Source organism: Arachis ipaensis, chromosome B09 (genome assembly GCF_000816755.2).
Source record: "Arachis ipaensis cultivar K30076 chromosome B09, Araip1.1, whole genome shotgun sequence".
Taxonomy (NCBI): domain Eukaryota; kingdom Viridiplantae; phylum Streptophyta; class Magnoliopsida; order Fabales; family Fabaceae; genus Arachis; species Arachis ipaensis.
In genome coordinates, this window is record NC_029793.2 from 6,251,390 (window position 1) to 6,261,929 (window position 10,540).

General features: G+C 35.8%; 2 protein-coding genes across 9 annotated transcripts in view; both read left to right on the plus strand.

The window, feature by feature from the left end:
* The window catches only part of LOC107617020 (putative F-box/FBD/LRR-repeat protein At4g00315), a 6,830-nt gene extending 2,975 nt beyond the window's left edge, over positions 1-3,855 (plus strand). For 2 of the 8 annotated variants that reach the window (XM_021111641.1, XM_021111643.1), the window contains exons 3-5: positions 2,501-2,716; positions 2,833-3,027; positions 3,551-3,855. In XM_021111641.1, the coding sequence (XP_020967300.1) occupies positions 2,501-2,716; positions 2,833-3,027; positions 3,551-3,757 (618 nt within the window). In that variant the 3' untranslated portion in view covers positions 3,758-3,855. Of the gene's footprint in view, positions 1-409; positions 802-941; positions 1,142-1,388; positions 1,585-2,114; positions 2,717-2,832; positions 3,028-3,550 lie in introns of those variants that run through there. The other 6 variants (XR_002354195.1, XR_002354194.1, XR_002354196.1 and 3 more) reach the window with 6 other exon arrangements.
* The window catches only part of LOC107617023 (F-box/FBD/LRR-repeat protein At1g78750), a 99,614-nt gene that overhangs the window by 79,600 nt on the left and 9,474 nt on the right, over positions 1-10,540 (plus strand). The gene's annotated exons all lie outside the window — the stretch shown is intronic.

Below are 10,540 nucleotides of genomic sequence, written 5' to 3' on the forward strand. Positions count from 1 at the left end.
TAAATTAAATTTTTTATTTATAATGTATGCATATAATGAATTTTCTATTTATGTTTGTTAAAAGTTGAGTCCAAATTGCAAGTCAGAGTACAGTACAATATATCACAGAGTACGTAGTACTAAATCATATAAGTTAAAACTATTTTTTTTTCTCTTCATCCCTTCTAAAGTATACCTTTTTTTTTTACCTTAAAAATCGCTTCCTTCTTAAATTTTGTATGTAAACCATATAAATGCAAAAAAATATATACTCCATTTACTCTTAATCTTTCTTTGAGTGCCTTAATCCAGTCTTTCATACTATCACAAATTGTTAAAAAAAGTTATAACCACTTTTCTTATAATTATCATAAAAATGGAAGAATTTTTTGCACGGTTAATTATGAGTCATTTTTTCTTGCAATTTTATAAAGAAAAAAATAAGAGTAATACATAATTAATTTAATAAATAAAAAAAGTTATAACCAAGAAGATTCAAGAAAGCAACCATGAACACAACAACTCAGTACAAAAGAGACACACCAATTCGTGCCTGCCATAAGCAAAATGGCCCATTTCGTGTGTGCATGCATTGAGTTGGTCCATTTCGTGTGCTTCGTATATGAATTCCACTATTTCGTGTGTGTCATAGGTGAGGTCTCCCATCTCATGCCTGCTACAGAAGGTCTGCTACAGAAGATATAGCCCGTGTCAGACCCAATGCACCATTTCGTGTTCACCATGCTTGACTTGCTGCCTAGAACCATTTCGTGGCTGACCCAAGCAAAATGGCCGTGCGTATTTGAGGAGAAAAATCAAACGGTGCGTATATTGGGAATTAAAGATTTTTTCATGCGCATTTCAGTAAAAAAGTCATAGGTCACTAGTATATAAAGCGAATTGAAGAGTAATTTAGTATTGTCAAGTGTTAACCTCTTGCGGTTACTAAACACAGGATTTGAATCCTCTATAGTTTGAATTTTAATTTAGAAAGTAAAGTGTTATCTTTCACCATTTATTTCATAGGTGAGATCAAGAATAAATATAAAAGAGAAATCAAAAGTAAAAGATTACACTTTGCGTAAAATTCAAATTTTAGAGGATCCAAATCCCTAAACACATGAGTCGGAGAGAGACTGAACGACGCGGCAAAGTTTCTTCGGTAAATGCATATTCCTCATAGAATTTTAAACATATCTTTCTTTCATTCTGTTTGTGGATCTTTTTTCTTTCTTTTTTTTTTTTGTTTTATTTTGCTTCTCGTAAGTCCTTGATGTTGTTTATTTTCTGAAAATTCTGGATGGCAATTTTACATATGGTTCGGTTAAAATAAAAGTTGTTTGTTCCCATTTTCTACCAGGTGCCATGCTGATTTAAGAGTTTGTTTTTTTGGTGTTTAGACTTTAGACATTAGATCCTTCCGTTACTCAGATAAATAATTTATATTGACATGTAGAACTCTTTTTTCAACGGCTTATGATGTTATGAAGAAATGGATCGAATATCTGCTCTGCCAAAACCTATACTTCATGACATTCTTGCAAGGTTGCCAGAAAAAGATGCTGCCAGGACTAGTGTTTTGTCAAATGAATGGAGAGACACATGGTATTCATTTCCCATATTATCCATTTGCGACAGAATTATTATTGGTTCTTATAGTCCTCAGATAATTAGCAAACTAGACATACTAATTGGCTATGTAATGAGAAGATTGTTGAAGCTTCGTGACCAAAGCTTAACAATAAAAGTATTTAAGCTCGACATGATGCCAGAACACAATAAGTATATGTCCCATCATTTTGATCTTTGGATGAACATGGTTAGCGAAAATCGTGTGGAAGTACTTGAGCTTTGCCTCCTCTACTCTGCCACCTATCATGGACCTGATTGGAGAGCATATCGATATGATCGACAATATGACTTACCACATTGTGTCTTTGAAGTTAAATCGCTTACTAAGTTGGTGTTGAAAGGAAAAATAAGACTTAACCAGTCATTCTTCAATCATTCTATCAAGTTATTTTCACTGAGAACACTATGTTTACGTGAGCTACTCCTTGAAGATAAAGGAATTATTGAGCATCTCATTTCTCACTGTCCCCTGCTTGAAGATTTAACTGTATATTGTTGTTTAGTATATAACAGGAAGAATCCATTTCGGAACAAACAATTTCTGGAATCATTATTCCTGCATGGTCTACAAAAGCTAAAGGAAGCTGATATTCAAGGAATACAAGAGGTATATATTGATGCTCCAAATCTTGAGAACTTATGTTATGCATATGGTCCTTTCTATAATTTAGAAGTTCCCCTCAAGTTGAATTTAGACAGTTTCACAAGATTGAGATGTTTGTGTCTGTGGAATACTGATGTTACAGACAAGTGGTTATTTGATCTATCTCATAAATTCCCTTTCCTTGAGCATTTGGAATTGTGTTGTTGCTCTATGTCTGAGAGAATTACTATTTCGGGTGCTCAACTCATGATCTTGGAGTTTACAAATGACTCTGACTTGAAGGAGGTGAATATTGATGCTCCAAATTTATTATCATTTTACTATTGCGGAGATGACAGAGCTATTATATCTTTCCTAACAAGTTCTGATCATTTGGTATTCAATGCCTCTCCTGTCCATGAATTTAGGCATGGTTATTATAGCTTGAGGGAATTTATCCAAAACATTAAACCACAAAAGGTTTTGGCATCACTCTCCCTCTCTGTCTATCATTCGAATGGGGTAAGTAGATTCACTAGCTAGCTAGCTACTTGATTCATTCATTGTGTTTGCTTGCATATCTATGTTCCAATTCTATTTATTTATTTATTTGCTTTTATGCATCATGATTTATGTAGATTGAACAGAATTGTCTGAGTATACAGCAAGTTTCATCCATTCCTCCTAGTATCAAATGCTTGGAATTGGACTCTTCTCCAAATGAGGATGAGGATCTTTATTTCCATTATATGAATTGGTTGCTCTCTTGTTGCTGTCCAAAAACTATTTCATTCTTCTTTCAGTATGATTATGGCATGAAACCATTCACTGTGGTATGCTTATTAGTTTTTTCGTTGTATCAGAATTGGTTTGCCATTAATGTTTTTACAATATTTTCGTGAACCACTCACAACCTTGTATCAATCAAGGTTCTGAAAATTAGATCGTTCATTATTGAATCGGTAAAACTGCATGTTTAAATATTTAATTGAAGTTTAATCAGAAATAAAATAGATATTATAATAATATATTTTGTATAATATATATATATATATATATATATATATATATATATATTTTCAAAAAAAATCTTTTTTAAAAAATAACTTCTAACAAGTTTTTTTCCAGTAAAAATTTGAACTGATTCAACTTATTTAATGGTTTTTTGACTTTTTTATTGATTTTTATCGATTTTAAATCAGATTGATCAAGTGACCAATTTTTGATTAATTGGTTAAACCAACTAATTTGATGTAGTTTTCAGAACCATATTATTGATTCTCAGTTAACAATATATATATAAATGGTGTGCAGTGTCTCTAACTAACTATATTTGTTGTTTTGGGAACACAACAGTTTGTCTATGAGTTGCTGATGGGCAGAAAAAAGCAGGAGTGGTTTGACCATTTTGGTGGTACAAAGTGTTGGTGGCATGACTTGAAGATTGTCAAGGTCACATACTCTTTTAACGTTGACGAGAAGCTTGACTTTAAGAACGCGGTAAATGCAATATTATTGTCAACTGATGACCGGGAATCTGTTAGTTTTAGCTTAGAATTGTAATATTCTTGTTATCAACTTTTACACATTCCTAATTAGATTTACAATTTTGGTGTTACCACTAAGCAAGATTTGGGTATTGTATTGAGTTTTTTTTTTTTCAAGTTTTTATACTTACACCAATTAATATTTTATCCCTTGTTGATTGTGAGTTTTATCCATCAAACGCTATAAATTATTCGTCTAAAATTTTATAAATTTTGGAAACAATATGATATTTCATTTATTTTTAAAATTTATATTTTTTCAATAAAATTTAATGATTCTATTTGTTATTATGCAGTATGCATGACGAGAAAAAGGATAAATATAGAGAAAAAATTTTATAGAGAAAAAATTTTAAACTACTTCTGACAATGAGGTTCTCTATAAAAAAATATCTTTTTCGTTTTTTTATCTTTATTTTTATAAGACTGGTTAATTATTATGTCAATATTTTCTCTCTATACAAGATATGTTAAACTATTGATTTATCCATTAAAAACTAATTTGAATTTACAAATTTTTTTATTAGAAATCTCGTTATCTTTTAATGATAATTGTCAAGGCCGTTTAGTTTTTATTTTTATTTTTTATTATCTTTTCAAATACATTAGCTAAATTTATTGGATAAAATTAAGAAACATTAGTGATTTTTAAATTATTTTTACTTATAAAAATTAAATAAAAGATATATTAGTGATTAATGTGTTACATAAATATGTTTTAAAAAGAGATCATCGTCAGAAGAATTAACCAGTCTTACAAAATTTAAATATTAAAAACCAAAAAAATATATATTTTTTTTTGTTTAAAAATCTCGTAGCCTTTTAAAAAAATTACTAAGTAGCGGATTAAATATTCACTCAAAAATATATAAAAAGACAGTTGAACTAGCTTTGATGGCAACTAGATCAGTGTAGTTGGCCCTAGGTCATAATCATCCCTTCAAATACCATGATATAAATAAGAATAGCAATTTTTATATATATAGGCCATAACCTGTTCTAGAATTTCGTAGTCCTTGAAAAAAATTATCAGGTCCAAATTGGATATTCATCCAAAAATATATAAAAAGACAGTTGAACTAAGTTTGATGGCAACTAGATCAGTTGGCCCATAGGCCATAATCATCCTTTAAAACACCATGATATAAATAAGAATAACAAATGAGGTTGTATATGCTTGGTTTAATGTTGTAGGTTTTGTGAACTTCATGGTTTTGGTATAACTTGAAATGGTTGACATGGTCTAAGTGTGGCTGCTGTTTATGTGGAAGGCGTTAGCAGCTTGTGTTTATGAGGAAGATGTACTATAAGTTATGATACAATGGCCAAAAAAATGGAAAAAGAGTAGCAAATGCAATTAATTTAATTTGAATTTTCCTACCACTTGTAGAGGGTAAACTTTCATTCCTATAGCAAATGCAATCAATTTAATTTGAAACTTCCTACGTAGAGAGCAAACGTTCAGAAATATTTTATAACCTTTCAAATTCAAAAATTATTTGAATAAAATTGTAAAAGAAATAAATTAAAAATTCTGGTATACGAGACTCTTTGTATTTAAAATCTTCATCGACATTTTTTGAAAGGGTAAGTATGGTTTTGGTCACAAAAGTTTAGCGCCAGAATCGAAATCGTCCCTCTTCTAATTTTTTATTTAAAATCGTCCTTAATGTTGCATTTCTATTTAACATCGTTCTTTCTAATAATTTTTTTTTAATGACAAATCTACCATTTTCAACGTTAGTGTTTCGCGCGAAACACTTGATGTGTTCAATTGGATGAAAACCCTTAACGTTTATTACAACACCCTTTATTCACAACGCTTCGTAAACCAAACCGATTACATTGTGCCCTAACCCAGAATCAGAAAGGACCGAAGGTGTTGATGGACTGAAACTGAAGAGAGGAGGCGAGATCGAGCAACTGGAAGGAAGGGACGTGAAGAGTCGCTGAAGCATTACTGATAAGGTTTGCGTAGGTATGATTTTCCTCCTTCTTTTCAGTATGGTAGCTCTCGTTGCAGTGGTTAGTATCGGGTTAGATTGTTTAGGTTTTGGTGGTCTGTTTATGGTTGAAATGAGGCCATGTGTATGGAGACTAGGGATTAGCATCGTTGTGAAATAGGAAGGTTCGTGTGTTTCATCTTTTAAATTAATTTCTTTGTGTTGTTGTATTCTGTTTCAGGGTGTTGTAGAAGACAATGGGTTATTTTAAAGTGAAGGTCTACCATGGAGGATGGTTTACTTATAAGAACGGTCCATTACAGTATGTGGGAGGAGAAACAACAGTGATAGAAGAGATTGATGGTGATCGGTGGTCTGTATTTGAAGTCTATACTGAGCTAAAGCAATTTGGTTACGTCGAGGAGAATATCCCATCGTTGTGGTTCAAGGATCCAGCAGATGAAGACATGGAGAAAAATCTGAAATTGTTTAAAAGTGATGCGGATTCCATTGCCATGTGTAGAATAGCAGAGTTGAGAGACCATGTAGAGTTGTATGTTGTCCACAAGGTTCAGGACGAAGAGGTGTTTCCTGATGCTGGCTACATTGATGTTGGGGATAAAGATGGGATGGGTGACATTAGTGAGGGGCAAGAGCTAGTTCTGTATGGTGGAGTAGATGAGGGGCGAAACCAATCTGAACCAGTTGCTGCTGACTCTAGGGCAGAGGACGACAATGAAGTTGAGTATGGTAATTCTAGTGACAGTGACAGTCTCGATTCAGAGTATAAACCATCTGGAGAAGAGGACGACAGTGAGCATGATGTGCACTTTACTGATAGTGATGATGAGCTTGATCATGAGGTAAGTGGTTTCAAGATGTGAATGTGATGAGTAAAAAACCCACGGATGTGAAAAAGAACGCTGTAGCAAATGAGGACTTTGAAGATGCTGATGGAGGAAATAGTGATGACTTAGATTTGGATCACCAGGTTGGGGCTGATGGGTCTGATTCGGAGCATAAGGGTTTGAGGTTTCCAGTTCACATGTTTCAAAAATATATGAATCAATACAAATGGGAAGTTGGCACAGTATATGCATCTCGGGAGGAGTTCAAGGACACTGTGACTGCTTATGCTGTGCATACCGCAAGGGCAATCAGATTTAGAAAGTGTGATTTGAAGAGGGTTAGGGCTGTTTGTTCGGGTGATTGTCCTTTTTGGGTGTATGCTGCAAAAATCAGAGGTGAGGAAACTTGACAGCTACGCAGCATGAACTTGACATACACATGCACACAAGCACACAGGGTGGAGATTTTACACTCGAAATGGCTCGGCAAGGCGTTTAAGAAGAAGGTTGAAGCAAATCCGAAGGTGAAGATAAGGGAGTTGGTTTCGAAGCCACAAAAAAGTGGAACTTGACTGTCACTAAGTCATTGGCAAGTAAGACCAAGCAGATTGCACTTGATCAAATTCAGGGAACCTTCCGAGAGCAGTATAAAAGGATTTATGACTATGGACAGGAGCTAATGAGGGCAAATCCAGGATCCTCAGTTCGCATACAAGTGCAGAGGTCCCCAGATATTGATAATGAAGCACCAGCATCATCCATGACCAATTACTTCATCTTTCAGAGGATCTGTGTGTGCTTGGAAGCATGCAGGCAGAGTTTCTAGCATTGCAGGTCCTTCATTGGCCTAGATGGCTGCTTTTTGAAGACACCCCAGGGAGGACAACTGCTCACTGCAATTGGTTGGGATCCGAATGATCAAATGCTTCTGATTGCATATGGGGTTGTGGAGGCCGAGACGAAGGACTCATGGACTTGGTTTCTAAGTCATCTTGCATCTGATGTTGGGCTTGAGAAGATGAGAAGATCTACTTTCATGTCTGACCAACAGAAAGTAAGCATACTTCACTAATTTTACAACATGAATTATAACAATTCAATTCTCCCTAATTACAAGCTCCTTGATTTCATGAGTGCAGGGTTTGTTTCCAGTATATCAAGAGGTTATACCAGGAGTGGATAATCGGTTCTGTGTGAGACACTTGTACAGCAACTTCAGGAAAAGGTTTCCAGGGTTACAATTGAAGAAACTGATGTGGAAGTGTGCTAAGGCGACTCACGGGAAGGATTGGGAGAGGCACATGGCCGAGTTGAAAGCTGTGAATCAGGAAGCCTATAGGTACCTAATTGCTATCCCTCCTAGGTATTGGTCTAGATCTAGGTTCACTTATAACTCTAAAGTAGATACACTGATTAATAACATGTCTGAAAGCTTTAATTCTGCCATAGTTGATGCTAGAGAGAAGCCTATAGTTACGATGTTAAAGAAAATTAGGGTTAAACTAATGACTAGGTGGGCAAAAAATAGGGAACTTGCACAGAATTATTCAGGAACAATCTTACCTAGGATTAGATTCAGGTTGGAGAAGAGATCTAGGTCAGCTAGGGAGTGGCGGCCATACTGGTCTGCAGCTCAGAAGTATGAAGTTGTGAACGGTTTAGACAAGTTTGATGTAGACTTAGGCTCCCATGAATGTTCATGTAGAATGTGGCAGATGAGTAGCATACCTTGTATCCATGCTATTAGTTGCATCAAGTTCAAGGGACTTGAGTTAGAACCTTTTGTGGATGGCTGTTATAAGAAAGAAGCGTACATGAGGTGCTATGACTCAATCATACAGCCCTTGAATGGAGTAGATCTTTAGGAGAGAACAGCACACCCTGATGTTATGCCTCCCTCCTATCGAAGGCCTAGTCACAGGCCAGTGAAAAAGAGGAGAGCAGCTGCTGGAGATGAAGAACAGAGCAGCTGCACTCACTTATCAAGGAAGGAAGAGAGACAAAGGTGCTCTATGTGTGGATCTGTTGGACACAACAAAAGCAGATGCCCTAAACCTATTGAGGACTTGGTATGATTTTTTATTTGTCTTCCTTCTATTCTTTGGTCTGTCATAAGCATAATATTGTTATCGTAAATTTGTATATGTTTGTGTGGCCCAACAGTCAAAGAACAAAGGAAAGCAGCAGAAGGGAAACACCAAATCAAACCCTCTAGCTGCCAAGGGAGGAAGGAAGACTGCCTCTTCTCAGCCCATTCCCAAGCAATCTGTCAAGAGGAAAGCTGTTTCAGCAACACACCTACCAACTTCAGCCCAATCCAACAATGCAGCACAGCCATAAAGGCCTAGAGACAGGCCCAAGGGAACTACTAAGCCCAACTGCTCAACCCAACATGATCCACAGCCGAACAAGGTTGTCAGCCCAATAAGTTTAGCACCTCCTTCATCCTCATCACAGCCAGCCACCAGAACTCTTCCTTCATCTCATCCTACCCTTACCACATCCTCAAGCCAACCTGTTGGTCACTTCTCTGCCAGGCTTTCTGGAGTACCTCACATTTTTCCAAAGAAACTGAAGTTAATGGCAAAGTTGCCTCCAAGAAAATGGGGATTGCTTTAGGGAAATGAAAAACTTAGCATCCTATTGTCATGATTGTATTTTGTGCATGTTGGCTTATTTTGAGTTATGTTTGTGTTAACTTCCTGGTAATGTCAGTATGACTTGTTAGCTCCTTTTTTTTGTGATATTTTACCTATGAGCATCTATGTGTTATACTTAATTGCTGGATTGGACCAGCCAACCCTTTTGGGATTACCTCTGGGTGTAAAACACTTTTTATTATGCATGTTACTATGACATTTACCATATTCAGTTGAGCTTGTCTTTGACTCAAGTTTGTGATATTGTTATGGAATTACTCAGTAATGGAAATCAGGTATTTACCAACCAGAAATCATACTCACATTTCAACAACCAACCATGCTTACATAATTGTCATTTATACATGTTGAAAGCCATTTCAACAGAACACATTCAGGGAAGTCACCTAATAATTTACCAACAAAACACATTTCAACAGAACACATTCAACAAAACCATTCCTAACACAATTTACCAACAACAACAACAGCATCATACCCAAACACCCTTTTCATACCAGGTTCAATGGAATTACACACTTAGGCCTGGACATAGAAAAATTCTGTAGCAGCAAATACAGGAACCCAACCCACCCAAAAAACCCTAACACAGCAACGACCATTAACTTCCACTCTGCCGCTTTCATCCTTGATTTCAGGGAGGCAACCTTCCTCATTATTCTTGCAATTTCTAGGTTTTCCACCTCTGTCTCTGGCTCTGACCAACGAAAGAAGTTGCAGCCTTCATGCACCTACACAGAATCACCGTCTTCACTCTCCAATCCTCAACCCAAATAGCTCAATTCAGAAGAAAAGAAAAGAAAAAACAAATATCATAGTAAACACAGTCCCAAAATCTGCGCCCATAGTTCTCCTTCGTCCCCGAGGTTCGCAGCACCGGCCTCTCACCATGGGAACAAAGTAGCAACCTACCATGCGAGGAAGATTTGCTTCGAGACGAGATTGAGCTTTTGGCAGCCATGGCGTTCTCCCTCCACGAGGTGCGCGACGGTGGTATCTGCAGTAGTGGGAGATTCAAACCAATTTGCCCTTTTTTTTTCGTTTACATATATATTTATAATGCTTTTCCTTTTTTTATATTAAACTGTTGTTCTAACAACTCCTAACGATGAAAAAGGCATTTATGTCCGAAAAAAATATAAAGGACGATGTTAAATAGAAATGCAACATTAAGGACGATTTTAAATCAAAGATTAGAAGAGAGACGATTTCAATTCTGGCGCTAAACTTTTGGAACCAAAACCATACTTACCCCTTTTTTTATTATTGGATTAAGAGAATATTCAATTAGAGAGTTTTTTGATGAAGAACTCAATCCTCGTATTGGTGTAAGATGGTTGAATATAAG